Source organism: Delphinapterus leucas, chromosome 17, assembly GCF_059928025.1.
Source record: "Delphinapterus leucas isolate spDelLeu-1000000601 "Yukka" chromosome 17, BTC_Dleu_Yukka2, whole genome shotgun sequence".
Taxonomy (NCBI): domain Eukaryota; kingdom Metazoa; phylum Chordata; class Mammalia; order Artiodactyla; family Monodontidae; genus Delphinapterus; species Delphinapterus leucas.
Window position 1 is genome coordinate 15,566,453 of NC_143145.1, and position 16,845 is coordinate 15,583,297.

The 16,845-nt window shown below is 37.1% G+C and overlaps 1 protein-coding gene across 4 annotated transcripts in view; it reads right to left on the bottom strand.

Annotated features, from left to right (window-relative positions):
* Positions 1-16,845, bottom strand: part of FAM91A1 (family with sequence similarity 91 member A1) — a 61,163-nt gene that overhangs the window by 32,671 nt on the left and 11,647 nt on the right. For 2 of the 4 annotated variants that reach the window (XM_022554023.2, XM_022554022.2), the window contains exons 7-18: positions 15,545-15,635; positions 15,067-15,129; positions 11,790-11,896; positions 11,229-11,267; positions 10,587-10,699; positions 10,045-10,160; positions 9,083-9,192; positions 8,683-8,769; positions 6,509-6,641; positions 2,831-2,979; positions 1,343-1,477; positions 1,091-1,204 (exon numbers count right to left, since the gene is read on the bottom strand). In XM_022554023.2, the coding sequence (XP_022409731.1) occupies positions 1,091-1,204; positions 1,343-1,477; positions 2,831-2,979; positions 6,509-6,641; positions 8,683-8,769; positions 9,083-9,192; positions 10,045-10,160; positions 10,587-10,699; positions 11,229-11,267; positions 11,790-11,896; positions 15,067-15,129; positions 15,545-15,635 (1,257 nt within the window). The remainder of the gene's footprint in view (positions 1-1,090; positions 1,205-1,342; positions 1,478-2,830; positions 2,980-6,508; positions 6,642-8,682; positions 8,770-9,082; positions 9,193-10,044; positions 10,161-10,586; positions 10,700-11,228; positions 11,268-11,789; positions 11,897-15,066; positions 15,130-15,544; positions 15,636-16,845) is intronic. The other 2 variants (XM_089898746.1, XM_089898745.1) reach the window with 2 other exon arrangements.

Sequence of the window (16,845 nt, forward strand, 5' to 3'; positions counted from 1 at the left end):
ACCAGAAAGTGTGCTACACACTTCATACACACCTTCTCATTTCATTCTCTCAACAATCCTAAGGCTAAAAATGCTTACCTTGGCATTAGCTGTCACTATTATTTTTTGTTGTTACACAGTAGATATTACCATCTCCATTTTGCAGATGGGAAACTAAGTATAAGAGGAGTATCTCTAAAATGTTACACACCACTTCACACCTGCTGGGGTGGCTATAATAAAAAAATCAGATAATACCAAGTGCTGGAAGGACTGTAAAATGGTGCAGTTCCTTAAATAGTTAAACAGAGTTACCATATGACTCAGCATTTCCACTCCTAGGGATACACTCAAAAGTAATGACAACATGTCCACACAAAAACCTGTACATAAATGTTTATAACAGTGATTATTACTATTTGTAATAGCCAAAAGGTAGAAGCAATCAACTGATGAACGGATAAACAAAATGCACTTCGTCGTACAAGGGGATATTATTTGGCCATAAAAAGGAATGCAGTACTCATGCTACATGATGAACCTTGACAACAGGAAAGAAGCCAGTCACAAAAGACTACATATTATATGATTCCATGTATCTGAAATGCCCCAAGCAGGCATTCTAGGGAGACAGCAAGTACATTAGTCTTGCTGGGGCGGTGGGGGGGTGGGGGGTGGGGGTGTGTGAAAGTGGAATAGGGGAGTGAGAACTAAAGGTCCAGAAAAATGTTGTAAAATTGAGTGTGGTGCTGACTGTAGACATCTGTGAATACTCTAAAACCACTGAATCACTGAATTCAATTGGGGAATATGATATGTGAACTGCGTCTCTATTCTAAGGCTACTATTAAAAACAAATAAGGCCACACAAGTAGCAAAAGATGAGGCTGAAACTCAAGGTTGGGTCTAACTTCAAAGCCTTTGCTGTTTCCACCACTCCCACGCTGCTAGACAAAGGCCAGGACTAAAACGCAGATCTCTGTTTCCTTACATTTCAGTTTTACAAATGTCAAATTACTGATGTCTGATTGCGACTCAGCAGAAAGCTAGACAAATTATGATCTTTAAAATAAAAATCCAAAACTGACTGTTTCAAATAAGGTAACTGTACCTGAATCAAAACCGCCGAATGTGTTAGGGCATCGTTCAACATCGTGAGCACATTTGATGTAGGAACAACCCCAGGATCATGACCCCAAGAAGTTATTAGTAATCGATCATAACCCTATGGGAAAGAAATGAATAAAACACAGCATAGCATTTAGAAACAAACAAAAAAAAATTAAGAAAGTTATCTATAATACTGCTTACCAGTTTCTATCCTCCTTAAAAATGATTTTTAAAAAAACCTCATTCAACATACCTGGAATATATCTGGCAGTTTTCGAAGTCTTGTACCTTTGGACAGCAAAAGAGATGGTGGTCCTTGCCTGGTGATATGGTAAATGTACAGTTTAAACCAGACAGAACTGACTTCTGGGATAGCTGGTCCAATATGCTAAAATCATAAAACAGGTAAGATAAAGTTGTAAATACTTATCTAAAGAAGCCAAATTTCACAAATGACCAAGTATATTCTTAAAGCTAATGCCTCATGTAAGTGTTAACTGCTATCATCCTCATGAAGATAAATTTTAAAGGATCCATTCAAACAGTTTCAAACTTACACTGGAATTGAGAAAGCATGGCTTATCACTGCAATTAAGAGAATGGACTCTGGAGTAGACGGCCTAAGTCTGAATCTTGGCTTCATCCCCTCAGCCCTATCACCTAAGGTTACTTAAGCGCTCTTGTGCCTCATTTTGCTCATCTGTAACATGGCATAAAAATAATTAAAAAAAAAACGTATCTCTTAAGGACATTGTTAAAGGTTTAAAACAGTACCTGGCAGCACATAACAAGCTCTATATCAAAGTGTTAGTTATTACAATCATTAATAATTTTTCTCAAAAGGGACTATGTATCCTTCCATCCATCTTACCATTCATCCATTCATTCACTTCATGGATTCCTACTATGACCAGAGGCTGTGTTAAAGAACAGAAGGAAGAGTGTGTGTGTGTGTGTGTGTGTGTGTGTGTGTGCACATGCGCACACGCGTGTGTTTGGGGGGGGCTGCAAATCTACAATCACTCCTGCTTAACAGAGGACAAAACTGGGGTAAGGGGGGAGTGGGCACACTGAGGCAGCTAGATCCGCACAGGCAACAAAATCATCCTGGTACAAGAATCCCTTCTTTTCTTCTACACCATTAAACCTAGCACATCTAGGAAACCAGGAAGGATGTAGCACTGAAGAACAGAGCACAAAGCTCACTCTTTGAAAATGGTACATGTCACAATGGCCTTGCTAAGTATACAAACAAACGCAACTGATCTATTTTTAAAAAGTAAAAGTCCAGCAATCATTTTCACGATTTTACAGATAACTAGAGTTCTAGGTTTCAAGCATCATCTTTTCTTTTCAGGTTATTTAGCATCACAGCCCCACTTCCAAAATATTTCATTTTTCCTAATTAAATTTATCTTATCCCTCAAGGTAATCCAGGTTTCCTTCTCAGAGCAGCCAAAAACATTTTCTTTAAAATCCTGCATTCAAGAAGAAAATTTTAACTGAATGTGTCACTAGTTACTAGATAATACATATATAAAATGTACCAATTATACCTCACAAACTGAACATAACATCTTACAACAGCAAAAAATACAAAACTGCTTTCTGAGTTGATGATGTTAATATCTGGTTATCTACAAATTGAGAATTAATACAATAAGACTGATAAACCTCTCCTTCAAGTCGCCATGAGGAGGGATGAAATGGCAGCAGAGTGAGCTTCCCAGTGAGTCTTTACCTGAGGGGTGCAGCTGCTGACAGGCCGGATTTCATTGGTGAGAGGAGCCATGGAAACAAGCAGTGTGTAATTTTTGTTTAGAACTCTGCTGCAAGTTGCAGGGTCCAACCCAAGAAGGCTTTCACAGCGCAAGAGATCCAGAGGAAAACCTGAATTATGATCAACCACATACATAGAATGAAAGACTGACAATGTGAAAAAAAAGAGTCTAAGATGAAACACTGATACCTGCCTTGAGATTTAAATTTTTTTAATAAGGTAGAATATCTCTATTAAAAAGCACTTTAGGGCTTCCCTGGTGGCGCAGTGGTTGAGAGTCCGCCTGCCAATGCAAGGGACGCGGGTGCGTGCCCCGGTCTGGGAGGATCCCACATGCCGTGGAGCGGCTGGGCCCGTGGGCCATGGCCGCTGAGCCTGCGTGTCCGGAGCCTGTGCTCCGCGGCGGGAGAGGCCGCAGCAGTGAGAGGCCCGCGTACCGGGAAAAAATTAAAAAAAAAAAAAAATAAATAAAGCACTTTATTTCCTAGGAGACCAATAAGACTCTTTAAGACTTAAAGCTGAAAGTCTTTATTCTACTGGTGTTTCTTCAGGCTAACCTTATACTTTAAAAATATGTTTGCTTTATCTTACTTCCTCTCCATCATGGCAGTGGCATCTTATGAAAGCCTAAGTGCCATGGGAAAGCTGTATTCTTCCCTCCCCCAGTTTTCAATCTCTATAAAAACTCTGCAGCCAAGTTCTGAATTGACCAGAAGGGCAAGAATTCCTCATTTAGAAACATGTGCCTAAACTGTAGTCCATAAAGCAGGAACTCACTTAGCATGCAACTGATTTTAAGTGTTCCCATTCTTAATCCTTCTGGAAAATACCAGTCCTACTGCTCTCTAAAAAGATAAAGGGAATTTGGAGGGTCTGTCTGTGTCTGGCCTCTCACAGATAAACAAGGGGAGTGCCTGTGATCTTAACTAAGTTATATGAGAAAGGGTGGGTCCTTGCAGTAAGCCCTTTTCTGAAACACAAAAGGGTTAGAAGCTTCAGGTAAAACTCAACATTGTCAATGCCAAGTATAGAAAATATTTAATGAATACTAGGATATGGAAGGAAGTCTAAAGAGTTGATGGTGGTTAAAACAAAGTTTTTACAACTGTGATTGCTTTTCTACAGATGAGGTTTAATTTCTAAACATTTCATAGTACTAGACTGCCAAATTACAAACAGTGGCTTTAAGGTCTCACTTGTACTAATCCTAGGGAAAAGAGATCTTTTTTAAAGACAAAGATACCTGGAAAAAAAAATTATGCTTATACATAATGAAAAAAAGTTAGACCACACATTGTTTCTGTTTTTTAAGCAGTGCCTCATGCTGTCTAAAACCAAAAGATTACTAAGAAACTAGTCTTTTTCACACATATCAGAGGTTTGCTTCTATGACAGTATCAGAAGACTTTTTGCTTTACAGTGAATACCAAGTACTACATGATACACTCAAACTACAAATTACTAGTGACATAAAAAAAAAATTCTTGCTACTCAAAACAAGATGCTTAAACACCAATACTATAGAATTTCTTGTTTAAAAAGGAGTAAGATTATCACTCCTGGCATCTACAGAAAGTTACCTTTCTCAACACGGAGAATATTAAGCCCTAATGCCCTAAAAAGTTATTCTTTATCTGGAACGAATGACCTTCTTTTCTATGAATCTAGAATGGTACTAGTTATACACCATTATAAGAAAAATTGAGAAACATCACTTAAATCATCTTCTGTATTCTGTGGTTCTAATGAGGAGCCCCAGTTAAGAAAGGCTGGTTAAAAGAATGAAACTTCATAAACAATTGCTCATTTGGTCTCACGGGGAGGGAGGAGTTAATCACATTTTAACTTTGGAGCCATATCAATTATTCTAAGCTCCAGAAATAGTCAACTATTAAATATACCTTAAAGGTTAGAATTATACTTTACTTTCACACAGGATAGGTTTAGGTTTACCATTTAACTTAGTTGATGATACACAGACTATTCATGGTGAAAAACAAAGTTTAGCCCAACCTATTAAACAACGAATTGTTGATGAATAAATCAATAAAAACCTTAGTGTTCAAGAGAAGATGATATAAGGAACAGAGCAAAGGAAAAAAATTCAAGAGACATGGATTCAAGTCCCCGCTCTTCCATTTACTAACTATATGGGTTTTAATGACTAAATGGGCAGGAGATTTAACCAAGATAAGCTTCAATTTCTTTACCTATAAATTGAGTTACCCCTGGCTGGTCACTAGCACTAATATTCTTGGACTCTATGATTGGCAGTAAAAGATGGCTATAACAGAATAGTTCAAATATTCTAACCCATTATCTCGATAAGTCACTAAAAAGTGCCAGAAATTCCAGGATTTGTACATCCAGAGACATATTTAAGACTGTGCCACCACTCACTGTTAGGTCACAATATCTAATATTTGGTAACCAAAAAATGGTTACTATCAACAAATGCTTATCAATAAGTGCTTCAGACTCTTGGTGTTTGGTGATTTAATATTCTCAGTTTCAACTGTTTATGAATAACCTCAGAAAGAGCTCCAGCATGGAAGCATTTGTAATACTGCTAATGCACAACTCTGAACCAAACACCCCAAGGCTGAAGAAGTGAGTCACTAGGTACTAAGTGTGTCTAACCTCACTCAGCTAAATTACCCAGCATCTTTGTCCTCTCCTCTGCAACAACTCTTGTAAAGTGACAAGTGATTCTGCCCTAAATTTTTTTAGTTGAGCTGAAAAGAAAGCCAGATGCTGATGAAAGCAGTAGAACGAAAATGGATAAGACTAAGAAAACTATGGCTCTTGGCCAGAAAATAGAACTTTTAGGTAAATGAAAGAATAAGTGAAATTAAATGTGATACTGGTGCTAAGAATTCACAGTGTCCCAAAATGCAACTCCTGTGAATGTCCAAAGACTTCACAATGTAATTACATTCACAGTGTAATGCTCTTACACTGGTGCCCAAGCTGTTGCATCTTTTTAAAAACACACATTCCTGGGTGCCATTCCACAATTTAGGAGCTAATACCATCAGTTCAACTAAAGTTCGGGAACCCCTTTCTACCACGAAACTGAGAGAGCACACTAGGGCAAGAGCCACATTAGAGTTCATCAATGGATTAAAACTGCTTCCATTTCTTTCTTTAACTCTTTGAAATGAGGTTATCTGTTCCCTTTTTTATTCTTTAAAGTAAAATACTTTAGTAAATATTATAGCAGCATTTGAATAGGAAGACCCTGTTTATTATCTTTATATAACGAATCTTTCATTCTTGATATTTCATGCTTCCTAAATAAATTTTGGCATTTGTCCATCTCTCAAAACAAATGCCTATTCTATATCCCATCAGCTACTTAAACAAATTAACACTCCAACTCTTTTTGTAGGTAACTAAACAAATTTAGATACTACAAAAGTCAGTGGCACATAAAAGAGGAGAAACAGTAAAACAAGGTAAGGAACAGCTGACGAGTAAAGAAATTCACAGAACAAGCCAACAGTTATAAATTCAATGTGCTATCTACACAAAATGTTTTAAATAAGTGATGATTAAATAAGTGAGCATGACCTGTTTAATTTCTTAGAAAGAAGTTCCACAGGATCATGTCTTCAAAATCAAGTATTTTTATCATACCATAATTGGGTTGGTCTGGCAGTGCAGTTTGTGCAACTAGATCTTTATTATGACGCAGAAACAATATTGTGTTTCTCAGAGTGAGTGCATGATCAAAGTATCTCTGTGCTTCTCCTTCACCAGTGCTCTGAACCTAAACCAAGAGAAAACAAATTTTGCAACAAAAACCACTCTCATGCCATTCATTCTAGTATATAACCATACAGTGGAGATATTAAGATATTTAAAATCAATAAATCAAAAATTTGCCCAGGCGATTTTGAAACAAATATTAACCCCAATCGTGGTTGGGCTTCCATGTGACTAAGATGACACAAATTACCCCAGCAAGTAAAACCAACAACTTCAGCAACAAAGTAATGCTGAATTGTACCATTATACGTTGTATGTTCCATATATGATTCAAATAAGGTGCTTTAAAAACTCCAAGATCTATATATTCTGTTTCATCCAGAAAAGTACTCTAATCCATGGTCACCAATTATGCCACTATCTTATCACCCTGTTCACAACTCTGCAAGGAACAATGGCATACGTGATTCAACATAGCTGTTCAACATTGCTGAACATACAGCTTAAAATCACTCAACAAGGATTCACTGAGTCCCTATTATGTGCTATGACCTCTCTAGGATGTAAGGAGAGAGTGGTGGACAAAACTCCTGCCTTCACTGGGTTTACACGTGTGCTCTTCTGACGCTGAGTCAGTCACCTGTTTAATATGTAAAAACATACACATTCCAGAAACAACACAAAAAACAGAAGGAAAGGTCTACAGGGGGAAATAACGAAATTAGATTTGCATGAAATTAATAAGATCAACTGATTAATCAAGATGAAGCTTAAAAAATAGCTAAGAAACTATTTTTAAAAACTAAACTTCAGGGCTTCCCTGGTGGCGCAGTGGTTGAGAGTCCGCCTGCTGATGTAGGGGACACAGGTTCGTGCCCCGGTCCGGGATGATCCCACATGCCGTGGAGCGGCTGGGCCCGTGAGCCATGGCCGCTGAGCCTGCGCATCCGGAGCCTGTGCTCCACAACGGGAGAGGCCACAACAGTGAGAGGCCTGCGTACCGCAAAAACAAACAAACAAACAAACAAACAAAAAACTAAACTAAACTTCAGACTAAAGGGCTTTCCCAAGAATGACTATGTGGTAAAAAAGAATACAGATATATAAAGTGTAAAAGGGATCTTCTAATTTGCTATACATGATAAAACACTAGTTGAGGTGAGAAAAATAAAAATCAGGAAAACACGTTAAAATGTGCTAAATATAAAAAATTTACTGGCAAAAGATGATACACAATAAGATATAGGGTTAAACAAGATATTAAAAGTATTGAGGAAATAATAAAAATATAAAGATAAAAGTTAAAGAGACAAATTAATAACAAGGATTATCTCAGGCACTAAAAAGTAAAAATCCTATGGAGAAGGGGGAGTGGAAAAAAATGTTATGGTACGTCTTTTTTCTGAGATGTAAAGGAAGTATAAAATCATAAAAAATTCTCTAAACATACATGAGTTCATCACTAAAGCACAAAAGTTACCAAAATTATTAGTCAAAGAATATATTAGGCACACAAACTGCTTGCATAAAGAAGTGCAGAGGGCAGAATAAAATATCCAGGGAATGAAAAACACCAAAAGGGCAATCAAGATTTAGAGCTAAGGAAAACTAGGTTGTATTCATGAGGAAAAAGACGGTTAAGAACAAATATGGCTGAAGTCTTCAAGATGCTAAAAGCGGTAGTGAGAGTGGACATAAACACGATACCCAGGGACACTGTTCCAGATTTAAGATAAGTGGAACAAAAACTTCAAATAAAATTGCTTAAGAGTAGATCTTAGAGTCATACTGAAAAAAAAAGTTAAAGGCTACCTTAGAAAAGTGCAATTTAAAAAATTACACATAGACTTAAGATTTCTTCATTATATCAAATTATGCTAACAGCTTAGATGAGGTAGACAAATCACTGTTTTTAAAATCACAAAATTCATTCATCCGCTCAATATGTTTAAGCCTAAATGCCTGCCACGGTATTACAGTGCGAATGAGGTAGCAGTGAACAAGAATATACAAAAAATCTACATAATCAATAACTGATGTTTTATCAAGCAAGAGAAGATTCCAAATGCCTTGACATCCCATAATAAGCTATCTAGATTTACCTTTTCTAGTTCTATAAGAAAGCTGTCCAGAGACTCATCTGAGAGTTTGCCAACTTCAAACATTGTGACTGCATGGCTTTTCAAGTTCTGCAATAAACAAAAACAAAACTAAAATGTACCTTATTTGAGCCTATTATTAATAAGCTGTAGTTTTCCCTTAGATTTATATTACGCTTTCCAATACATTTAAACTTAAGGGTGGGTGAGGAGCTGATTTTTCTAATAACAAAAGTAGCCCTCACTAAAAAGTTCCGACATTCCTCTAAGGAATATAAGACAAAGGCAGCTGCATTTTTCCGGAAAAAATCTAGTACTTAAAAAAAGATATAAAAGCACTGAATTACTTTATATCTAATCTTTATTTTAAACATTTTTGTATTTAAACAAGAATCTGACTTACTGGTGAAAGGTTTCCCATCATTAAAAAGGCAGTAAGAGTTGAGTCAAACAGGAATGCAATACGCTTTGTATATCCTGTAGACAAACTCAAACTGCTTATACTGGCTGTGTCTGTTGGGGGGGAAAAAAATCATAGTTTAAAAATCAAGTAAGTGAAAACTGTTCTTTGCTTATCATTTGGAATGAGAAAGTATTTCATTTCAGCTTCATTTAATAATCAGAAAGTACATAATATAGGTAACACTGTAGTCACAAGAGGTCCCAATCCTACCTATCTCCAACATAGAGATAAAAAAAGTTAAAGTTCAAAAAAAAATTTTTTTTAAAGGCACTCACTTTTGTAGTAAATATTTTGAAAACCAGTAATAAACCAAGACTTGATCACTGTCAGATCAATAAGACTACCTAGCCTAACCTCTACAGACAAGTCACCTGGCTCAGGTAACAGAGCTACTTAGGGTAGGAGCAGAAGCCCATGTTGTGTGCCCCTCTCCCCTCCCAACACAAAACCATGTGCAGCCCGCTTGTCCACTATGCTTTGCCTCCCTCTGTGCTTAGCCCAAGCAATGGCCTTCCTGCACTCGCCAGCTGGCACGCTCTTATTCATTCTCAACCCAAAAATCATCTTCTCCATGAAGGCTCCAAAACCTCTTAGGCAGAAAGAGGGCTCTTCCTCTTTGCGCTCCACAAGCACCATAATGCTTCTCACACTGTGGTGGTTTTTATGGTTATACTCTCCAGACTTAGTTTTTGGAAGGAAACTACCATATTCTTGTCAATTTTATACCCCTAAGATCTACCACAAGGTCCAACATATGGGTAAGTACTCAAAAGACTACTTTTGAATGACTGAAATCCAGAACAAACCACCAAATAATTGTAAGCCTGGAGAGTTTGCTTTATGAGTGTATGTGCAGACACATGGCTTATCTACAGACAGACTCAAACTGAGTTACTGCTAACCTGGATCTTCTTGACTATTTGTATCAGTGTCAGTAGCCGATGAAGCTTCTTGTACAGGACTCCTACTTTCCCCGCCATCCCATGATAGGAGCATCTTTTGTGGATCTAAAGTACTCCTATTAATGAAGAATACATTCACTTTTTAAAAATCATATAAATGATCATATATAAAAACAGCTACTGAAGTCAGTACTTAAATTATGAACATCCACCTAAATCCACTCTTACATTCAAGCCCCAAATTGAGACACAGTCCCAAAATACTCTGCACACGCAGAAAAGGTTCTTAACTAAACCCATGGATAGGCTTCAGGAAATTTGAGAATGTTTAAAAATTATATGTAAAATATTGTATGAGCTTTTCTCTGGGGAAAGCATTTTAGTTTTCATCAAATTCTAAAAAAGATCACCACACACACAAGATTAACCACCACTAATATATATATGGTTCACCTCACTTGACAGGTTGAATAAGTAAAATTTTTGTATGTAAAGCAATGCTTTTTTCAAAAAGAAAATCTCCTACTAAATAAATGAGTTACTTTAATCTGTTTACGGATGGAACATTCTTCCACGATGAATGAAGTTGATCCAAATTTATTACTTGTCCCTTCTTATGGGCAAACCCCAATCGGCAGTACATTGACACAGCATTCTGAAAGGAATATAAAGGAAATGAACATCTGAAATAAACTAGACTTCAGAATGTTTGTAGAGAAAAAACTCTTACGGACTATGCTTACAGTGAGCCTCAAACATTTTCATCCCATAACTAGAAGAAAAAATTTTCAGTAGGCCTAGTCTTCCCCTAAAGTCTTCACATATGTAGGAGAGGGAATGCTCCCAACTGTCTGGCCTGGGCCTCCCTAGATCCACCCCCAAAGAAGCGGAAGTTGTTGCTTATCTGACTTCATTACAAGATACTGTGACTTCACTACAAGACACTGGTCAGGCTGCTTTCTGGTGGGCACAGACATGTGAGTACAGCTTTCACTCCCTGGGATGGAATACTGGTTCAGGGTTCTTATTTTGCTCTTCTCTATCTTTGTAAGCACCCCGACTGTGCACACTTCCTCTGACAGCTAATAAGAATCTCACTGCTTCCATTTCTCAGTATCAAGACAAAAATCTATAATCCATTCAGTATTCCTATCACAAGTGAAGAGAGTATAAAAATTACATACCTTAACCAGGGATAGGTCTATCTCAAGAACATTTGCAAGCTGGAAAATAAAATTTTAAAAATATTTTACATTCTAAGAATCATAAGCATATTACACAGTTGTAATAGACAATTTGACCATAATCAGAAAAATTTAAATTATTAATAACTGAGTCTGAATAAATTTTGTAATCAGAATTTTTTTCGTTCCATATCTCTAAGACACTTAGAGGAGTACAAATCCAGGCAGTGACCGTAACAACTGAATTACTTAGCCTTTAATTTCGTCTCATTCAAAATAAAAAAAATTTCCAGATCAGTCAACTGTCTACAATGCTTTTATTATAAAGTCATATAAAGTTATTTAACCCATTCATAAGCTATTAACTCAAAAAATTTTAATATACATATGCAGGAAGTAACTTAAGAATAGTGAACTTAAGTATATTAATGGTCCAAGATCTAACCATGGGTGGACTTTGAAAATATTTTAATTATATCATTAAATAATTTTATCTACTTTACACAAACTTATTTTATAATCTTGAGGTTAAGTTTTTTCATAAGATGCTATCATACTTACCTCTGCAACATTAGTATGCTCATCTATTGAAACAAATATCTTATAGAGTAGAGTTTCAAAATAATCACCTTGCACTCGATTCATTACAAAACCTTCAAGAGGAGGAACTAAAATAAACAAAATAGACTTTTCTCAGTGACATAATTTTATAAAACAAGAAAGTTTAATTCAAACATCTAATTGAAAAGAGACCTCCAACTTAGGGACTGAATTCAGCTTTTGATTCATTTTACCAACTCCATAGCAAGTTTTCCTAAAACTCCCAAAGTAAGGTCATATGCAATGCTGTCTACACAGAGTGGACTCTTATGGCAGAGCATAAATCCTACAAAGAGTAATTTCATCCCCATGGACTTCTCAGCGTTACTGAGGCAGAGAAGTGCTAGAGGCATGGACTTGGTAGAATGGCAGGGGCACTGGTGCTGCTCCAGAATGGGGAAGCCTGCCAAGGGTGTGTTTCTGATGCGTCTAGGGCAGCAGGTGGCTGGTCTAAAGCAGAGAAGCAAGAACTGCAAGTCACCATGCTATCCAAAACCAGGTGGACAGAAGGTATTGGCTCTCTGCCCTCCACATCATCCCTGCTCCATCCTGAGAAAAGGGGAAATTCATCTGCGTGACTGCCACATTTATCACTGGTATAATTTGCTCTTTGGGGCTTTCTATTCTGTAACCTCCTCAATGGGAAGAGGGTCAAGACCTTCCGCACAAGAGGCTGCCCGATAGATGCTCCCCACCTGTTTATTCATACTCACTTCTCTCCATCTCTTTGGTCCAGATGCTCTAACCCACTTTACTAGAGTCCTCTGCCTGGCCAACAATAAAGAGGCACTATGCTTTCCTTTGCCATTCTCCCCTGTGGGCACACTTCCCCTGAAAACATCGTGGGAAGAAGGCGTGTGCCTAGGCCATAGCAGGATTTGGGTGTCCCTGTGTCCTCTAACCCTAACACCACCTAACTGTACCCAAAACCTAAATTATTCCCAACAGAGAGATATAAGACAAAATTCAAGTGGTCAAAATGAAGGCACTGTGAAGAACCACAATGTATACATGAGGATAGGCTAGCTACTTTACAGCTCTGGCTCATGTCATTTTTTGATTTAGTGCTACCCATATTTCCAATCATCCAAGGACTGTTAAGGATCAAAGGTTTCTTTTTAGAAATATTTTAGTAATCCCATTTTTTAATATAATTCTTTTCCTACACTCTCAGCTGTGTGAATACGAAGTGTAAACGTTTACTGAACGCTTACTAAGTGCCAGACTATACTACTAGCTACTTTATATATACAATTTCACTTAATCCTCTTAATGTTAAGAGTTGTTCAAAACTATACCCTATCTTAGAGATGAAGAAACAAGGCACTGGGCTTCCCTGGTGGCGCAGTGGTTGAGAGTCCGCCTGCCGATGCAGGGGACATGGGTTCGTGTCCCTGTCCGGGAAGATCCCACATGCCGTGGAGCGGCTAGGCCCGTGAGCCATGGCCGCTAAGCCTATGCGTCCGGAGCCTGTGCTCCGCAACGGGAGAGGCCACAACAGTGAGAGGGCTGCGTACCGCAAAAAAAAAAAAAAAAAAAAAAGAAACAAGGCACTAAAAGGTTAGAAATACACAATTTACATCTAGGCAAAAAGAATGAGGCAACTCTACATAAAGAGATATGGAATAGCATCAATGTATAATTTAAAAAGCCAAGTATGAGCTGGATACACCACCTGCGTAAGAATAAAACCACACAAAAAAGGATATATACATATATGCCTATGTGCATAGTATGTTTTTGGAAGAATATACAGGAAACTTAGTGGCGGCTGAGAAAGGAACTTAGGGGCAGGCATGGGAAGCAGACTTTTTATAGTCTTCTGTAAATTTAGTATTTTATAATCATAATTACTGCCTACTCAAAAAATACATTAACAAAAATAAAAATAAAGAAAAATACCTGGAAATAGCAAAAAAAAGTTATAGAAAAAAAAAAGGCAAGGAAGGCCTGGCCATAAACACATGGTAACACAAATAAAAAATAGAGGTCAGGACACACTAGACTATGATAACCTGAAATGAGGGAGTAGTGCTGTGAAAAGCCCCCAACACTTATTGTTAACAGTAAGGTCCCTGGGGTTTTGTGACACTTCATATTTGATTACACAATATCTTAGAATGGTAAAAGATATCACAAACAAGCATAATACCTAAAAGATATGATGGAAAACACACTTATAATACATAACCTTAATATAACAAGTGCTTCTATAAATTGCTAAGAAATCTAATCTAGAGGGAAAAAAAGCCAAGGATGTGTCCAAGAATGTTAACCACATCACCACTGAGGCAAATAAATAAATAAATAAAATAAAAAAGAATAAAATATTTAAAAAAGGAAATGATCTAAACAACCAGCAATAGGGAAATGGTTTACTAAATTGAAATATACAAGGGTCTTAATATTGATTTAACTTGGGGAGGTGGGTGAGGAGGAAGGGAGGAAGAGATAAAGATAAAAAAGATGGTAGTGACACGAAAATATAAAACACAGATATGTCAGGTAAAAATGAAGAACAAGGACTTCCCTGGTGGTTCAGTGGTTAAGAATCCACCTGCCAATGCAGGGGACACGGGTTCAAGCGCTGGTCCGGGAAGATCCCACATGTTGCAGAGCAACTAAGCCCATGCGCCACAACTACTGAGCCTGTGCTCTAGAGCCCGTGAGCCACAACTACTGAGCCCGTGTGCTACAACTACTGAAGCCTGCGTGCCTAGAGCCCGTGCTCCACAACAAAGAGAAGCCACCACAATGAGAAGCCCACGCACCGCAACCAAGAGTAGCCCCTGCTCGCCGCAACTAGAGAAAGTCCACGCGCAGAAACGAAGACCCAACGCAGCCATAAATAAATAAACAAATAAATAAATAATGTAAAATGAAGAACATATAATTGTATGATATTACTGAATATATGTAGAAACTTATGCACTGAACAAGGTTTAAAAGGTGACATAAATGTATAAAAACACTGGTTTGATTTAGGATTGTGAGAAATTTACCTCAGATTTCTACTATTTTAATACAGTGCTTACACGAACAAAAGATAAAAATGAAAGGAATTCAACTAAAACCACCTCAATGAGTTGCAACGTAATGAGGAAGTAATGTTTTTCTTTGAAAAATTCTAACATCAAAGATCCCAGAATGATATGTGTCTAACTTAACAGGGTGACACACAGTGCCCAGCACCTAGTAGCCATTCAAAAAACATTGAGAAATATTAGCACATATTTACCTGCTATACAACTGTCATCAGATATTGGTACATCCAGATAAATAAATCCTTTGTTATATAAACCTACAGAAGCAAAAGTATCTTGTTTTAGATGAACCAGTAAACACTGTAATTTAAAAAAATAAAATAAAAACTTTATTCCTGATTTTCTGTAAAGATTCTTACAACTTAATGGTATATGAAAAGGAAAAAAGAAAGATAGAAGAAAAAAAAATTACATCAAAGCTTTCAAATCTTGGTTTCCCTCAAATGCTCAGAACTGCAAAATTTTTCTTATGATTCATTTGTATAAATTTCTAATCTATGTGACTAATTATAGCCACACTGGAAAACAATGGACTAAGGTCACGTTTCAAACAATAACATTCCTTAGGAAATATTACTGTTCTTACCTAATTGATAAATAATTGCTATAAATTGCTGATGGCTTAAAATAATTTTTTATGTTGACGAAAGACCATTTCTACTAACCACTTACTATGTACTACATTGTAATCTAGTGATCCAGAGAGCTGAGGGCCTGCATCAATGATCTTATCAATAGCGCATTTCTCGGGCAAAGTGCATATCTAGGAAAAGCAAAATATTTTCAATTAGGTCCTGTCGAAATTAACTAACTGGTAAGTTTCCTGAAATCTATTCATGTTTAAACCAATGATTATAAGTCATCAGCTGAATGAACTACTTATTTTTTTCATTTTTTACTCTAGAATTCAAACAAAAAAAGCCACACACAACCATCAATTAAGGTGCCAAAATATGCTACCAACAGATCATACAACAAAGCAATTTTAAGTGCCAATACTTGCGGGTAAGTAATGTGCTCACTAATAAATAGTAATATTGACTCATCTTCTTTGCACTGGAATCTGATCCATTTGCTGATTCTGGATCTCTCAAACCAGAAGTTCATTCACATGCCACAGGATTATTATCACTGACAAGATCACCATCTTATGACACAGTCTGACATCTCTGCTCAGAAGTAAATGCACTGAAGCAGAATTTCTAAGCCTTGCACTCACTGGATTTATTCTGTCCTCGGAAGTAAAACAAAATGCCAACTAAAAAAAAATCCACACGCTCACTTAATTCACAGCCACAGGGATATGACTGGTCTCTAGGCACATCGTCTGCTATTCCACCTTTTTCCCCTAAATCAACATCCCTTCTAAAATGTGTAAAGCTTATAGCAAATGTGGTCTGACCACTGGGAATAGTATTTCCCTTGATCTTGACACTACTCCCTAACAAGCACTTACCACTTCAGTACAGCAGTTCAGCACAGTGATTAAGAGCACAGCAAACTGCCTGGGTTATAATCCCAGACCTTTACTAGAACTGTGACTGGAGCCATTACTTCATTTCTCTGCGCTCACTTTCCTCACATGTGAAAGAGGCTACAAATAATACACAGCTCTGGGGTTGTGATGAGACTCAAATGAGACAATATAAAAAGCAGCTGGAATAGTGCCTGGCACACTGAGCACACAGCAAGTGCTCAAAAACCGTTGGCAATACTATTGCTGGTAGCTGTGGCATCACGTCACTTTACATGAAACATGTAAGTAAAATCCCCAGATGACTGTACATGAACCAAGTCAAGTCTCCCTGATGACTAAAGAGTATTTTCGAAAACTTCCAATATTCTAGCCTACTAAGATCATTTACAACTTTGAATTTAATTTCCTTCAGGAAAACCAACTAGTGTTACTTTTTGTAAAAAAGTTATGTAAGTATAGTTAAAATTATAATTTTTAAAATAAAAATCCTATGTTT